General features: G+C 42.1%; 1 protein-coding gene across 3 annotated transcripts in view; it reads right to left on the reverse strand.

Annotated features, from left to right (window-relative positions):
* IBTK (inhibitor of Bruton tyrosine kinase) overlaps window positions 1-17,038 on the reverse strand; it is a 60,921-nt gene extending 43,883 nt beyond the window's left edge. For 2 of the 3 annotated variants that reach the window (XM_014958525.1, XM_014958523.1), the window contains exons 1-5: window positions 16,859-17,038; window positions 7,420-7,995; window positions 4,817-4,908; window positions 755-851; window positions 111-235 (exon numbers count right to left, since the gene is read on the reverse strand). In XM_014958525.1, coding sequence (XP_014814011.1) covers window positions 111-235; window positions 755-851; window positions 4,817-4,908; window positions 7,420-7,651 — 546 coding nt within the window. In that variant the 5' untranslated portion in view covers window positions 7,652-7,995; window positions 16,859-17,038. Of the gene's footprint in view, window positions 1-110; window positions 236-754; window positions 852-4,816; window positions 4,909-7,327; window positions 7,996-16,858 lie in introns of all 3 variants that reach the window. The other variant, XM_014958526.1, reaches the window with a different exon arrangement.
* Window positions 17,039-18,235: the final 1,197 nt, after the last annotated feature.

The following is an 18,235-nucleotide window of genomic DNA, read 5'->3' on the forward strand; positions in this document are numbered from 1 at the left end:
CCATCCAACCTGGCCTTGAACCCCTCCAGGGACGGGGATGCTTTCAACAGAAGAAATTCACCCCCCTCCAAGTTCCCTGAGAAAGGTGCCCATGGAATGCTGTCAGATACCTGTTTGATATAGACGCCATTCCGAGGAAAAAGGTCCACCAGTTCAGGATGATGTTTACCCTGTTGACCACCGTGACCCAAAGTAAAATTGATATTGTTTCCCCAGGTGTAGACTTCGGTGGGATCTGCAACGAAAAAAAATTCTCTCTGCAGTTTGTAAATTTACAAATTTCATGCATAATGACTTTGAAAATCAACTCGCTTCTATTTAAAATTTGAAGAGGAAAGCTGATTTTTACCAAAAATTGATCTTTTGAAAGTTTTATTCTTATGAGAAGGAAAGTGCTATGACAAAATATTTTAACATCAATGTACGGAAGATGATCACCATAACTTATACATATTTTCCAGTTGCAGAATATGGATGCATTCTTCAGCAGCAAATAAATTTTGTTATGTTTTCCGAATACAACTACTACTACCTTAGATTACACAGGCTTTGCTTCAGTTTAGTAAAAAGCCTTAAAAGCCATAAGCAATTTCAAATCAGAGGAGTGTCCATGTCTTATGACACCTTCAGATATCTTGTAACTTAAATGGTCCTTATTAGAAACAGAAAAGGTTGTCTACACTGGCACATACATTAATACACTGTTGAAGCATATCTCCTCATAAAATAAAATTCAAGCTGCTTGATTTCCTACCAGTTTTCTTGAAGACCACATGGATTGGCCTATCTTTCATCACGAGATCCAGGGCTGATAAGCCTTCTTTATCCTGAACATACAGACTAACGCCATGCTGAAAGAGAAGGAGAGGAAGAGGAAAGTAAAATTAAAATTAAGCTTTGTAGTTTTAAGTAGGCCAGGTAAACATTTAAGCTAAACAAATCTTCAACTGAAGTTTAAGATGGATTAAAAAAAAATTTTCAGAAACTGTCAAGTAAATTGTAAGCAGATATGAAAAGAACAATACAGTTCTGTTCAACTACATATACATCATGTTGATCCATCAACTGGGATTTTATTGTATGAATCCTGATTGAGCAATAAGATTTAATCAGGGAAAATACACAAAGGAAATACACTTGAAAATAAAGCACTGCCATCTAGGAAGAGAAGTATTTACCGAAAATGCATTTACCAGCTTTGAAGAATACATTTTCTTATACCAGCGTGTTTACAGAATCAGTTTTCACAAGCTGGAAAAGTGAGAAAATCAAAAAAAGCCCACTATGGCTTTGAAAACAAGCAGGGAACAGCAGTTCAGAGTTGCTGAAAAAGGCCAAGAGGATACAAACAGAGAAGAGAGCAGCAAGGAAGCTTCAGAAGCTCAAAGCATGAATAGGTCGTTGCATTAGCACTTTGAGAGAGGTAGATATTCTCTGTAAAGGCTTTTTCTCGATACAAAAAAGTGCTGCTACACCAGCACTGGTTTTAAGGAAGTCAAGTGTCATCAATCAGATCACTGAAGGGAAGAACTGCAGATGTCCCCAAGCAGAACCTAACGGATAATACAGCTGTACCTCTGTTCCACAGCTCACGGGTAATATAAAAGAAAACCTTACAGAATTTCATATTTAACAAGTCAACACGTGAAATCCAAAAATCAAGGGAGCACAATCTATTCAAGCATGACAGAAGGACAGCCTAGCCACATCCACAGAAGGATTTTTAACTTCATTTGAAGAACACTAGCCAGAAGAACAACATCCATTCTCCAAATTATAAAGGCAACCCTACTAGCAACACTGCTGGTATTAATTCACTATATGACAGAAGAACCGACCTATTTTTAGGATTTAAGGGGTAGCTGGATATTCTTCTCTTTGGCAGCTGCACAGGTCATTTACAAGCAGAGCAGAGGCTGCAGTGATATTCACATGGTCTGAATTTGTAATAACAAACCCCAATTGCTGAGTGGCAAAACTTGCAGTTAGATACAGTCAGAGAATAAGCCACAACCGCCTCCAGCCCCCAGCAGAAGTCTGTCATCCACACTAGTTGAGTACCCCAAGGGTCAATGGTGGGGCCAGTACTGATTAACATCTTCACTAATGACCTGCATGACAGGGCAGAGGGCACCTTCAGTAAGACTGATGATGATCCAAGGCCAGGAGGTAGGTAAGCCCTCAATACAAGAAGGACATGGACCTGATGGAGAGGGTCCAGAGGAGGGCCACAAGGATGATCAGGGGGATGGAGCACCTCTGCTACGAGGACAGGCTGAGGGAGCTGGGGTTGTTCAGCCTGGAGAAGAGGAGGCTCCAGGGAGACCTTATAGCAGCCTTCCAGTACCTGAAGGGAGCCTACAGGAAGGCTGGGGAGAACCTGTTTAGAAAGGCCTGCAGTGACAGGACGAGGGGCAATGGCTTCAAGCTGGAGGGGAACAGATTTAGACTGGAGATGAGGAGAGGGTTCTTTACTGTGAGGGTGGTGGAGCACTGGAACAGGTTGCCCAGGGAGGTGGTTGAGGCCCCATCCCTGGAGATATTCAAGGAGAGGCTCGACGAGGCCCTGGGCAACCTGGTCTAGTTGGGGGTGTCCCTGCTGACTGCGGGGAGGTCAGACTAGATGACCTTTGGAGGTCCCTTCCGGCCTGGACAACTCTATGATTCTATGATAAGCCAGAGGGTTGTGCTGCCATTCAGAAGGACCTTGACAGGCTGGAGCAATGGGGTTGAGAGGAACCTCATGAAGTTCAACATAGGGAACTGCAAATCCTGGCCCTAGGGAGGAACAGCCAACTGTACCGATACAGCTGGAAAGCAGCTTGGCAGAAAAGGACCTGGGGCTCCTGATGGACAACCAGTTGACCACAAGCCAGCAGCGTATCCTCACAGCTAAGAATGGTGAAAGCATCCAGGGCTGCATGAGGGAGCGTTGCCAGCAGGCATTACTCAGCACTGGCAAGCCCTAGCTGGAGTGTTCAGGTCTGTACTCCCCAGTACCACAGAGTAGACCTACAGGAGCAAGTCCAGCAAAAGACCATGACAATAATGACTGAGGCATCTGACACACAGGGAGAGGCTGAGGGAGCTGGGATATTTATCCTAGAGACGGTTCAGGGTGGGTGGCATGCTCTAGTGCCCAAGATTATTGGTTTGTGGGTGGGTGTGATGTGGTGGGGTGTTGTGTGTGTTGTTGGGGTTTTTTTTTGTTCTTTTGTTGTTGTTTTTTTGTGGTTGGACTCTATGATCTCAGAGGTCCCTTCCAACCATGATGATTCTGTGATTCTGTGACATGTCCGATCAAAGTGTATAATAAATACCTGACTGGAGATGGGGAGTGGGGATCCCAGCAATATCCAATAGACACAAATTAAAACGTAAGAAATTCTGTTTAAAACTAAAAACCATTTTTACTGGACTAGTATTAAAACACTGGAACGGAGAGTCTCCATCCCTGCAGACATTCAAAATCCAACTGGACAATCCTGGGTAACCTGCTCTAGCTGACCTCACTTTAGCATGGGGGTTGGAACAGACAATCTTCAGAGATGTGTTTCTAGCTCAGCTATTTCATAATTCTGTTCTCTAATCCCTTCCTGTTGTTGCTGTAATACCTTTCTGTAATGCAGTACAGCAGTGAGACTTCAGTTAAGGAAGTGGGAGGCAGAGCAGTCTCCATGAGCTATTTCATTCTGCTTCTTAGAGGAATACCAGCAGAGCAGAAAAACCTCACTCACTTATGCAATGGACAGAAAAGTAAATTACATGTGGGGGAAACATGTATAGGCCTCCTATAAGCAAATATCAAAAGATACAGATATACACACACAAGAAGTGAATTCACTGTCTGTACATCACATACAGTTTACAGTTTTCTAGAAAACAGAATCACGTACAATTCTCAAACACCTACTTTTGTGAAGTTGAATGAAAACCTCCTCACTATGCAAAAGTACATTACACAAAATATCTATTTCACAGATAGCAGGCCTTAAAGAATTTAAAACTACTGGATTCACAATCATTTTGCTCAAACTGCTTGTTGAAAGCAGAGAGTTTAATGCTTACAATTGCACTCCAATTTAAAAAGGTTGAACTCAAAATGGGAAATCCTCTGCCTTGAAAAGTTTGCTTTTAAGTAACTCTGAACCACAAATATTTCATTTTCTCACATGGTTAAAGGGACCCTGAACATCTCAACCATATGTAGCTTCTTCCCTTTGCTGTACTTGGGACAGGAGGAACAGACAAGCAATCAAAAAATATACACAACTTGCTAAGTGGTAGGGAAGAAACACCAATTGCAAGAAAGGAATAAGGGGGACTGAGCAAAAGGCCTGGTTAGAATATGAATGAAAGGAGGATTCACTTAATAAATTGTTCCATATCTCAAAGTGAATATCTCTCAAATGTGATTTTAATTTCTAATTAGAACTCCATTTAAGCTTTTATTTTGTTATGTTTGCTAAAAAAATCGGTCTAAGTACTGAAGAGTCTATTTTTAGAGTATCTTTAGTCTGATCACTCTCTGCTCTTAAGATCCTGACCCTGATATCATCCACACAAACCAGTCTTCATGGAAGTCCACAATTAAGCAGGGATCCTTACTCGGTGATGATTTCTACGTGGGCAAAGGCAGAGATCTTTTATGAACATAGAGACAACTTTCAAGTAAATCCATGCACTGTGATCTAAACACAGCATTAAGACAACACTCAAGAGGCTTTCACACAAGTTTAAAACCCCACTTTGACATAACGAGTACAACACTAAAAATTGTATATACCAACTGAAACTACAGTTCTAAAGGACTCACCTTCAGTAATGACAAAACACAATCAATGTATCCATAAAATATACTTCTGTGCAAAGCTGTCCATCCAGACTCTTTGTCTTTCGCCAAGAGATCTACTCCTTTGGTCCAGAGGGTTGTGCTGCCATTCAGAAGGACCTTGACAGGCTGGAGCAATGGGGTTGAGAGGAACCTCATGAAGTTCAACATAGGGAACTGCAAATCCTGGCCCTAGGGAGGAACAGCCAACTGTACCGATACAGCTGGAAAGCAGCTTGGCAGAAAAGGACCTGGGGCTCCTGATGGACAACCAGTTGACCACAAGCCAGCAGTGTATCCTCGCAGCTAAGAATGGTGAAAGCATCCAGGGCTGCATGAGGGAGCGTTGCCAGCAGGCATTACTCAGCACTGGCAAGCCCTAGCTGGAGTGTTCAGGTCTGTACTCCCCAGTGCCACAGAGTAGACCTACAGGAGCAAGTCCAGCAAAAGACCATGACAATAATGACTGAGGCATCTGACACACAGGGAGAGGCTGAGGGAGCTGGGATATTTATCCTAGAGACGGTTCAGGGTGGGTGGCATGCTCTAGTGCCCAAGATTATTGGTTTGTGGGTGGGTGTGATGTGGTGGGGTGTTGTGTGTGTTGTTGGGGTTTTTTGTTGTTCTTTTGTTGTTGTTTTTTTGTGGTTGGACTCTATGATCTCAGAGGTCCCTTCCAACCATGATGATTCTGTGATTCTGTGACATGTCTGATCAATGTGCATAATAAATCCCTGACTGGAGATGGGGAGTGGGGATCCCAGCAATATCCAATAGACACAAATTAAAACGTAAGAAATTCTGTTTAAAACTAAAAACCATTTTTACTGGACTAGTATTAAAACACTGGAACGGAGAGTCTCCATCCCTGCAGACATTCAAGAAATCCAACTGGACAATCCTGGGTAACCTGCTCTAGCTGACCTCACTTTAGCATGGGGGTTGGAACAGACAATCTTCAGAGATGTGTTTCAATGATCAATGTGCATAATAAATCCCTGACTGGAGATGGGGAGTGGGGATCCCAGCAATATCCAATAGACACAAATTAAAACGTAAGAAATTCTGTTTAAAACTAAAAACCATTTTTACTGGACTAGTATTAAAACACTGGAACGGAGAGTCTCCATCCCTGCAGACATTCAAGAAATCCAACTGGACAATCCTGGGTAACCTGCTCTAGCTGACCTCACTTTAGCATGGGGGTTGGAACAGACAATCTTCAGAGATGTGTTTCTAGCTCAGCTATTTCATAATTCTGTTCTCTAATCCCTTCCTGTTGTTGCTGTAATACCTTTCTGTAATGCAGTACAGCAGTGAGACTTCAGTTAAGGAAGTGGGAGGCAGAGCAGTCTCCATGAGCTATTTCATTCTGCTTCTTAGAGGAATACCAGCAGAGCAGAAAAACCTCACTCACTTATGCAATGGACAGAAAAGTAAATTACATGTGGGGGAAACATGTATAGGCCTCCTATAAGCAAATATCAAAAGATACAGATATACACACACAAGAAGTGAATTCACTGTCTGTACATCACATACAGTTTACAGTTTTCTAGAAAACAGAATCACGTACAATTCTCAAACACCTACTTTTGTGAAGTTGAATGAAAACCTCCTCACTATGCAAAAGTACATTACACAAAATATCTATTTCACAGATAGCAGGCCTTAAAGAATTTAAAACTACTGGATTCACAATCATTTTGCTCAAACTGCTTGTTGAAAGCAGAGAGTTTAATGCTTACAATTGCACTCCAATTTAAAAAGGTTGAACTCAAAATGGGAAATCCTCTGCCTTGAAAAGTTTGCTTTTAAGTAACTCTGAACCACAAATATTTCATTTTCTCACGTGGTTAAAGGGACCCTGATGATCTCAACCATATGTAGCTTCTTCCCTTTGCTGTACTTGGGACAGGAGGAACAGACAAGCAATCAAAAAATATACACAACTTGCTAAGTGGTAGGGAAGAAACACCAATTGCAAGAAAGGAATAAGGGGGACTGAGCAAAAGGCCTGGTTAGAATATGAATGAAAGGAGGATTCACTTAATAAATTGTTCCATATCTCAAAGTGAATATCTCTCAAATGTGATTTTAATTTCTAATTAGAACTCCATTTAAGCTTTTATTTTGTTATGTTTGCTAAAAAAATCGGTCTAAGTACTGAAGAGTCTATTTTTAGAGTATCTTTAGTCTGATCACTCTCTGCTCTTAAGATCCTGACCCTGATATCATCCACACAAACCAGTCTTCATGGAAGTCCACAATTAAGCAGGGATCCTTACTCGGTGATGATTTCTACGTGGGCAAAGGCAGAGATCTTTTATGAACATAGAGACAACTTTCAAGTAAATCCATGCACTGTGATCTAAACACAGCATTAAGACAACACTCAAGAGGCTTTCACACAAGTTTAAAACCCCACTTTGACATAACGAGTACAACACTAAAAATTGTATATACCAACTGAAACTACAGTTCTAAAGGACTCACCTTCAGTAATGACAAAACACAATCAATGTATCCATAAAATATACTTCTGTGCAAAGCTGTCCATCCAGACTCTTTGTCTTTCGCCAAGAGATCTACTCCTTTGGTCTCAGCCAACCAGTCCAGCACACCTTTTTTGCCACAAGATGAAGCAAGATGTATAACATTTCTTCCAAAGGCATCCTTGATAGTTGCAGCGTTGTAGCAATAAGAAGAGAGAAAGGCCTTGATCTGGCCTTCACTTCCTCTGGTTACCACAGAAATCACATCCAGAGCATGCTGCAGAGATCGACACTTGGAAGTGCAGTCTGGCATGAGAGAACTCATCTTCACTTCTGAAGCTGCTCCTCTTCTTAAGGGGAACAACCCTTAAGGGTATCAAGGCACTCCAATTCAGTACACAACACAGTGCCTTCAAAAACTTGTAATTCCAAGGATGTAAATCCAGTTTTATTGAGCTGCCATTTGAAATTTTTGTACTGCTATGTTTGGCACTTGATCCAAATAAATATTTATAAATATATATTTTTAGAAGTCTTATTTCACCATCTTATATAACAAATATTCTTGTCCATAGAAAATTCCAAAAGTGAACTACCTCAAGTGTGGAGAGGGGGATTCCCCCTCCACACTACCTTGTTCTTCTAAAACTCCATAATTGCAAGGGAGACCTGAAAGAGAACAAACCAGAACAGATTAGTCAACAAAAATTCTTTTCCCCAGCAACTGTACCAATTAAAAAGCATATCAAACTAGTGTTTGTAAGTACAGGAGCAATGGGACGAGGGTTTAGTGACCTGCCCCGTGCCAGAGCTTACACTCAGGGATTCAGTCAGTTTAAAAAAGACATGACTCCATTCCCCACCCAAACCTCCAAAGGCACCTCCTCCCTTTCTTTGACAGAAATCTTTGAGGCTAACAAGAGAACTGGATCCAAAAAAGTAAACTGAAGAGAGAAAAAAAAATAGATGTTTGCTTTCCCAGCCTTAGGGTCCTTAGGACCCTCATAGCTTACTGTGCAATTATATAATTACTTTGTGATCAGAAAGCGAGGACTGAACTAAAAGACTGCTGGAGGAAAAAAAAAAAACAAAAAAAGGACGAGGGTTTAGTGACCTGCCCCGTGCCAGAGCTTACACTCAGGGATTCAGTCAGTTTAAAAAAGACATGACTCCATTCCCCACCCAAACCTCCAAAGGCACCTCCTCCCTTTCTTTGACAGAAATCTTTGAGGCTAACAAGAGAACTGGATCCAAAAAAGTAAACTGAAGAGAGAAAAAAAAATAGATGTTTGCTTTCCCAGCCTTAGGGTCCTTAGGACCCTCATAGCTTACTGTGCAATTATATAATTACTTTGTGATCAGAAAGCGAGGACTGAACTAAAAGACTGCTGGAGGAAAAAAAAAAAACAAATTCAGGAGAATAAAACAAGAAGAAAAAAAAAAACCAAAAAAAACCACCCACCCACCAAAAAACTCCCACACCTGTAGAGTAGATTGTTAGAAGCTTTGTTAGTCACACCCAGAAGGAGGGAGGCACCACCAGTTTCCTTTAGCCACCGAAAAAAACGGACCCTCATAGCTTACTGTGTAATTACATCATTACGTTGTGATCAGAAGGTGAGGACTGAACTAAAAGACTGCTGTAGAAAAAAAACAAAACAAAAAAACCAAACCACCCACCCACCAAAAATCTCCCACACCTGTAGAGTAGATTGTGACTAACAGAAGCTTTGTCAGTCACACCCAGAAGGAGGAAGGGACCACCAGTTTCCTTTAGCCACCGAAAAAAATGATTTTTTTTCCTTTTTTTACTTTCCTTCCCTGGCCTGAATGCCTACCCATCTCCCTGCTGAGGGAGGCAAGGATGGCAGCACAGCAAAGAAAAAAAACAAACAACTTTATAAGAGTTGTGAGTTCAGACAGGCAATGCAAACTCAGGGCAAAGGTCTAAAGCTCCTGAAATAAGCAAGAAGAAATGAAGGTCTAGGTTGGAAGGAACAAGTGAGGAAGAAGGAGGAAAAGGAGGCAAAGATACAATTTCTCATTCATGAAAATATATTCACAGTCTGGGGCATATGGCATTTCTGCTTATCTGGTCATAGATTACTTTCAGCTGAAATCTTTTTCTGCTAGCACTGCAAAAATTAAATATGTTTCACAGAGTCACAGAATGATCTGGGGTTGACAAGTGAGGAAGAAGGAGGAAAAGGAGGCAAAGATACAAATTCTCATTCATGAAAATATATTCACAGTCTGGGGCATATGGCATTTCTGTTTATCTGGTCATAGGCTACTTTCAGCTGAAATCTTTTTCTGCTAGCACTGCAAAAATTAAATATGTTTCACAGAGTCACAGAATGATCTGGGGTTGGAAGGGACCTCTGGAGATCACCTAGTCCAACCCCCTGCCAGAGCAGGGTCACCCAGAGCAGGTCCCACAGGAACGTGTCCAGGTGGGTTTGAATGTCTCCAGAGAAGGAGACTCCACCACCTCTCTGGGCAGCCTCCGCCAGGGCTCTGCCACCCTCACAGGAAAGAAGTTCCTCCTCAGGTTTAGATACAACTTCCTATGTTCCATTTTGTGCCCGTTCCCTCTTGTCCTGTCCCTGGGCACCACTGAAAAAAGCCTGGCCCCATCCTCCTGACACTCACCCTTGAATTATTTATAGGTGTTGACCAGATCCCCCCTCAGCCTTCTCAAGACCAAAAAGACCAAAGTCCCTCAGCCTTTCCTCATCAGAGAGATGCTCCAGGCCCCTCATCATCTTCATAGCTCTCCAGCAGGTCAGCCCCAAACCTGTCCTGGTGCAGGGGGTTATTCCTCCCCTGGTGTGGCACCCTATACTTGCCCTTTTGAATAGCAATACCTTTTAAAAAAAATAAAAATATTTGGAGATCTATGGGAAAAACATCAGAAGGTTATTATCTTCAAACCAATTTGTCACATTTTATCAATATGCCACCATGGCACCCTATACTTGCCCTTTTGAATAGCAATACCTTTTAAAAAAAATAAAAATATTTGGAGATCTATGGGAAAAACATCAGAAGGTGGTGCAATTTGTCACATTTTATCAATATGCCACCAGGCAGTAAAACTATGCTGTGGAAGAAATAGGAATTTTACATACATCTTGTAAAGCCTACCTTAAACATAATTAGTATTTAAGATGTTGCTATTAGTGCTACAAAGAAAGAAAAGTAAAAATAAAAGGAACAAAGAAACAATAATCAGAGGAGTCATAAAATAAAGTTGACTGATCTGTTTGGTAAACTGGTATGAAATGGCACCACCACCCAAGGAAACAGTCCTGCCGTGCCCCATGCCAGACCTTCCCTTCTTCAGTCCACACCTATTTAAGACACTGAATTGCAGGAGAAAAGGATTCAGTAGAAAACAAACCCTGGCTCCACAGAAAATTGTGCCATTACAAGAAAGGAACAGAGAGCCCAAATAAAAACTTCTTTAGAGCACCTGAGGTCAGGCCTCACCAAACATGAAAATACCATGGGGCAACAAAATAGACATTAAAAAAATAAAAAGTTTGCTATTATATAGAAGTACAACCCTGTCAACCTCACACTAGCTTCATTGTGGTGACATTTACTGCAGCTATGTGAAATCTGACTCTGCTGAATTATTTCTTTGTAAGTCATTCTAACCCAGCCCTCCTTCACTATAAACATTACCACACTAGATACTATATTAGTACATTGATATATACACCTTGAGTTTCGAGACAGAAAGCTGTAGATCAAGTTTGCACCCCTCTACAGTAAAGACTGCACACCAGTAACACACAATATCATGTTATTAGAACATCTGAAAAGGGTTAACAATCAGATCTGACACTTTTTAAATACAATCTAGGTCCTTCAGTGAAACCTTAAAACTTTAAAATTGTGAACTGCTGATCACATCCGTGTGAAAAACCTGTGATTGCTGGTCAAATGCCTACTTCTAGTATATGGAATCCCAGCTGAATAATCAGCACCTAAAATAAGCACAAAATAGGACCAGCACTACAATTTTAAAGTTTGCATTTGAATGTCTAAAAAACAGTGCCTTTATGATTATGCACCTCCGTTTTTATTTGCAGATACTTCTGTAGGCTTCTCAGCACTAATCATATTCACATTATAATACCAGTGTCTTCCTAATGCTGTAATTAGTGAAAGACATAAATTATCATGTTTTACACATTTTTATGATACAATAGGTATCACCGGGAGTTCAAATTCTTTTTAAAAACTGCCCCTAACAAACATTTTCATGGTAGAAAAACGTCACCAAAAAATGGAGGAACTGGAGCACTAATCAGAGTCTCCCAAAGATGTTTTATTTCAGTAGCAAGTGGATTTCTAATTTTTCCCTTAGAGACACAAATTACTTATTATGCATGTTCACAGCCGAGGAAAATTTAAAAGATTACAACCAACTTGGAAGCAATTCTTAAGTAGCAAGAACGTGTTTGTGGTATCTTGCCTCCTGGAACGAGCGGGTAGAGCCCTTTTATTCAGCTCTTCCCCTCCAAGGGGGCAAAGCACCACCACACAACAGCTGTCAGACACCCTCCAAGGAGGAACATCTCAGATGTGTCATCCAACTTCATGGAGTCAGAACTCCTACAGCTGAAAAAGAAGCTCTCCAACTATTGTGGTTATCTCAAAAAAAAAAAACAAACAAACCTCCATTTCTTTCAAGAAGTCACTAAAAGCCTAATATCAAAGCTGTCACACCTCTCCAGTATGAAATTAATTCATATTCTACATATCTGTCAGACTAAGCTAACAAATACCTTAATGACTACGGATGATGATGGTAGATTTCATTTCCTGCAGAGAGCAGATGTGAAACCATGAGATTCTGTTCAATTATGGGGAAAACCAAACAGAGTTGGCAGAAGCTTCCCACTGAGGAGCTCCAGAAATCTCTCTGCCTATCAAAGCTGCTTACAAGGGTGAGTTAGTAGTCTTCAAGTCCAAGGGTTCTGTTTATTTTTATTATCCAAGACACTTCCCAGAATAGATAAAAAAAAATATATCATCAATTCTTTTCTGGTAACCTGAAATCTCACAAAAATTAAGCCAGAAGAAAGAGATGATAACAGGGCAGCTTCAGGACCCCCTGCTACATATCTGTTTCTTAGTCACTATCTTTCAGAAGACAAACCCAATGAAAGTGGAGCACATTCAGCACAAAGCTGGCAATGTCCAGAATCCTGATGTTTAGCACAGAGGCATTACAAGCTACTGGATGAAGGAAAATACCACACTGCTTGTTTCCACATCTGTAGGATCATGTTCTCCACAAATGCATTCCCAATTTTCTTTTTTAATGGGAAGTATTTCTACAGAGGTTGCATGCTCTTGCCTCCAAGGTACAAAGACTTGTACAAGGTACAAGGGGAGGGACTCTCAATCAGGGAATAGAGTGATAGGATGAAGCGTAATGGTTTTAAACTGAAAGAGGGGAGATTTAGATGCGATCTCAGGAAGAACTTCTTTGCTGTGAGGGTGGTGAGACACTGGCCCAGGTTGCCCAGAGAAGCTGTGGCTGCCCCATCCCTGGAAGGGTTCAAGGCCAGGCTGGATGGGAGAGCACATTCAGCACAAATCTGGTAATGCCCAGAATCCTGATGTTTAGCACAGAGGCATTGCAAGCTACAGGATAAAGGAAAATACGAGACTGCTCGTTTCCACATCTGTAGGATCATGTTCTCCACAAATGCATTCCCAATTTTCTTTTTTAATGGGAAGTATTTCTACAGAGGTTGCATGCTCTTGCCTCAAAGGTACAAGGACTTTCAGATTCTTCCTGATGAAAGCCTTTACTCAGACTAGATCTAGCAAAATCCAGCTAACATGGATGTGGCTACCAGTACCAAGGCAGTGGCTTGTAGCTGCTGTGAGTGCTCTCAGAAGAGGGACAGTAACCAATCCTTACCAAATGGCTGGATGCCAGAAACATGTATTGAAACTGCCAATCCGGGAGGTGCGCGTGTTTGATACTGGAATTCCTATCTGTGGTCTTTCAGATTCTTCCTGATGAAAGCCTTTACTCAGACTAGATCTAGCAAAATCTGGCTAACATGGATGTGGATACCAGTACCAAGGCAGTGGCTTGTAGCTGCTGTTGTGGTCTCGCATGCAAGTGAAAGAGAAAACCCAAGGGATTCAGATAGTTAGAATTCAGTAGCACTTGAGGACAGATGCTGATTTTGCATCTTCCACATGCACTGCATTAAAGTAACTCAACTGTCAAATTAGTGACATGGGCTTGAAACACAGCTTTAAGCTGCTTTACTACAAAAATATTTCTCAAGACCTTATTGTGTGCTGCATTAAAGTAACTCAACTGTTAGTGACATGGGCTTGAAATGCAGCTTTAAGCTGTTTTACTACAAAAATATTTCTCAAGACCTTATCTGATTTTTAAATTGGCATAACCTCATTCCATTCACTGTTTTGCTGTTGAGATTTTTTGTTTGGTTGTTTGGGTTTTTTTTAAGTTGAACTGATTTTTTTCTAAATACCAGTTACATCTAGGATGCACTTGGTGAAAAACTACCTAACATTTGGGTCTCCTAAAACAGAAATAAATAATGGTTTCTACTTTCCATGTAAAAGAAGCCTAGAGTTTTCCTTGTTAATCCTAATACCCCTACTTAAAAAAAAAAAGCATAAATAATACAGCTTTTCAGAAGGTGCAAAATTCATTTGCTCTTCCTTTTTGACAATAAGTTGCTAAATGAAGAGAGATCTGACTGGCAACATCATACAATTCAGAAAGGTTAAGTCCACCCTTAGAAGGGTATTGCAAGCTCTTAAAGGTTATCAGGATGGAATGGAAGGGAGAATGTTTTTTAAACAGGCATGCTGACATTTCATAATACTCGCCAAGTTGGTCCATTTGCACTTGTTTCATAACATCACAAAAGACCTGTAACCATAACAGCACGGAAATCCTGAAAATAGTTGTACCCAAAACAAACTTCACCATGCAGACTACTTGATTAGTAAGCTAATAAAAAAAAAAATCATCTAAAGCTTACAGAATTAAAGCCACAGGAATTTGCTAGAAATCATCTAAAGGTTACAGAATTAAAGCCACAGGAATTTGCTAGCATATTACTGATTTTCCAGGATTTTCTGTTGACAGAGTCTTACCTAGAGGCAACTTTCACTAATACATTTTAAAGTAGTAGTTTATAATCTGACAAAAGCAACTAGCAAATTGAAGCTGGGTAGTAATATAATAAATACAGCACTGGCATTAAGCAACATATCCTCAAGGGAACATAGATGAATTCCTAGATAAATAACAGCAAACATAGCCTTGAGCTATAAGCAGCATATCGTCCAAGGCTTTAAAGAAGGGGTAGACTACCAATTTCTACTCAGAAGATTACATATCCACAGATAGTTTAACCTGTTCAGAAACTCCCTGCACATTTGTTGAAGTCTGGGCATAAATTTGGACTATTCAAGCCCTTGAGCAATATTATCTGAATACATGATATATTTTATGAGGAGAAGAGTGATTGAATATACAATGAAAAAAGGGTAAATCTAAGTTACACAGCAGTCAGAAATCCCCACATAATTCTTTTAAAAGACAGAGTCTTTTAAAAAAATTAGCTTCTCAACCATATTACAAGAGTATTGCAATAGAAGGAACAGAAAGCAAGGGTTCTGCCCTTTTCAACACACAAAACATCAGGTACAGTGCTGCCTCCAGTTCAGACACCAAGTTTTAAGGGAAGTACACAAGCAGAAGAAAACTTTGGAAATAGCAATTAGGATTCAGAAGGTTTACAAAACAACCCTGAGCAAGGCTGAGCAAACTGGATCTATTTTCTCCTTCAGCTGTGTTTTCTACAAACCACCCAGAGCCTTTGAATAAGGCAGCTGCTACATAAAGAAGAAGAAAAAAAATCAATACTCTAGTCCACTTACCCCTGACCCCATGAGATAAATAGTCATTTGTTCAAATGTTATGGGAGACTAAGAATATATATCAGTAAACACTTTCAAATGATAAACCGAATGCTAGCGAGGCTCTCAAAAAGGGCTAGAGAACAACCAACCTGTTCAAGACCTGCCTAGAATTGAAGTTACAGAGGAAAACCACCTTGCTTTAAAAAAACACCACAATCCACCACACCTGCTATGTCCCCTGGGCCACAGCAGATCATCAAGCTGCTTCATTTACTGGGCTGGGGCCTCTCTGCCACCGCTTGGCACGGGTGACCTTTAGAGGTTCTCCCCAGACTTTCTAAAACTTCTGCCTTCGCAAGGATAGCAGCATAATCCTCATCAGGACGAGACATTCAGTGATCCAGCAACTCTAATCCATGTGCTCCTAACAGCGCTAACGAGTACTGCCAATTAAAGGCAGACACGCCTGTCAAAAAAACCCCACCAAATTGGTAGCTAAATTCAGCTACAACACGTCAGAGCGGATCTATTAGTCAGGAATCACAGTACATAAACAGTATACTGTGAAATACTGTGCTTGGCTTATCTAGGAACAGTCAAAACTACTTACTTTTAAAAACCTAATGTTGTGCCAAAAAATTAAAACATACAGAGAGCAGTATAGACAAAAGTACAGCGAGTGCAGTTAAAGGCATTTCCACAAGACACTGGGACCTTGCTCTAGATTTTTTTTTATTGAAACAGATAACCTGAAAATAAGTCAGGAGCAACGAACCACAAATGTGTTCAAGAAATTCACCGTATTTAAAAATGTATCAGATAATACATCAAGTCCTAGGAAAAGCTGACTTTTCCAAATGAACTCCGAACTCCTGGTACAGTATTATTAAAGAGAACCCACACCAGATGTCGTTGGGTGATTATTGTTTTTTGTAAACCACAAACTGTGGTCAGTTTCCATGAAGACAGGCAACTACAGTGACCACGTCAGCAAAAAAAAGGGCTGGATTTCAGAAATCAGGTGGCTGGTCCCTAAAAGGACTGCACAGAAATATCCTTTTAAACTAACTACAAGATTTCAGCTCTCTCATGGTTAAGCTGCTGCTCGATGCCAGCAAACACTGTGAGCTGCTATCAAAAGCCACAGACAACCATCACCAAGAAGGCCAGAAACACGACAGGCTGCCCAGGAATCTCCAACTAAGGAAACCTGGCAGAGGCTGCTGCCAGTGTCAAGCGGGTGGGAAGGTCTGAAGTGTTTCAAAAAGCCAGGCACAGACGAGGGGCAGGCAGGGGAGTAGGTGGCTGTTTGGACTCTCACTACACAAGTCCACGTAGCCAGGAAGCGACCAGCAACCGAAGAGACTTCACAAAACGGGCGACCGAAGCACTTTTCTTCCGCTTCGAAGCCGGTTCCCTCCCATCCTACGTGGCCGGCTGCTCTTTACCCTCCCTGACTCTCCCTCCCGGGGCAATCCCCGTTCCTACAGCCCCCCGCCGCCGCTGTCCCGTCCCCACCGGCGGGGCCAGCCCCTCCCGCAGGCCCGGCTCCCCCTCCGGACACATCAGCAGGTCGCGGCCCGCCCCTCACCAGTCGCTAGATGAATGGACTCGGGCGGGCAGGGCGGGACGGGCGCTGGGCAGCGCGAGGGCTCATCCTCAGTGACAGCGGGGCAGTGCCAGGCTGCGGCGGCTACCGAGACACCTCAGGCGGCAGCGGCGGCGGCGACAGCCGGTACCAGCAGCTCACAGCGGGGCGCAGGGACAGCGGCAGCCGCACCCCCGAAGAAGCGAGCAGCCGATTGGTCCCGCCGCCCGCCGCACCTCGCGCGCCCATTGGCTGCGGCCGCCGCCTAAGCTCCGCCCCCCGCTCTCTCACGGAGGAGCCCGGATTGACTGACGGGGGGCAGGAAGGGGGGCGGGGGCTTGCCGTGACGCGGCGCGCGGGGGGTTAAACCAAAATGGCGGCCGCAGGTGTGAGGGGCTGAGGAGCCCCGTCGTGTGGCGGGGGAGGGAAGGGGCTGGAAATCGTGAGGAAAAAGGTGGTGTTTCCCTGCCTTTTTCTGTCAGCCCCGGCGAGAGAAGCGGCGTGGGCGGCCGTGAAGGAGGGTTTCTGGCAAAGCAGCACCTCTCCAGGAGGAGTGGAAAGCAAAGAGTTGAATAATAGGCCTGCAGGTTTCTAGCAAATAATCACAGAATCGTCGTGGTTGGAAAGGACCCGAGATCTGAGAGGATCCTGAGGATCTGAGATCACCAAGTTCAACCATACACACACAAAAAAAAACAACCCACCCTAAAATCTCGGCCACAATCCCATACAAATAATGAGAGAAAGCATCAAGAAGGCTGTATGGAGGCAGATTGTCTTATAAATGTGATTTCTGACAGAGCAAGTGGCCTAATTTAGAGAATCATAGGCAGCTTGGTTTCTGTGAGACTTTTGTCACCGAGAGGGCAGTCTCATAAAGAAAGTTGGTACGTGCACAAGGATTGGAAAAACTGCCCTTGTAAAATAATTACTCACTTAATGTGTGTTGGAAGCAAACTCCATGAGGGCTTGCTTCAGTTCTACTTCTTAATTAATGTCTTGGGTGATGTAATAGCTGGTACAGATTACAGATTAATCTGGAACAGGATTAGGGTCTGGCATTTTAAGGTGGGAAGCTAAGAAGCAAAACAAGCAGTACCTACTGTAAAATACAGAGTAAAAAAAGTCACACATCACTTTTTCCGAAATAAGGAAATATATTAATAATATATTAATGCCAATGGCCAGAGTTTGTGTGTGTTTCTTTAAAGCCACAATTGTATCCCCTGTGTGGTGCAAACATTAAAGGACTGTAAAACAATTTACCTATTTTTTAAACCACAGAACCTTCGAAGCTGTAAGAAGTTACGTGTGTTCTTCAGCAGCAGTTCAGTTTGGGGAAAACAGGGTAGAAATTGTATGTAGGCAAATCTCAGGCAT

Source organism: Calidris pugnax, unplaced genomic scaffold, assembly GCF_001431845.1.
Source record: "Calidris pugnax isolate Ruff unplaced genomic scaffold, ASM143184v1 scaffold251, whole genome shotgun sequence".
In the NCBI taxonomy this organism is placed as follows: Eukaryota; Metazoa; Chordata; class Aves; order Charadriiformes; family Scolopacidae; genus Calidris; species Calidris pugnax.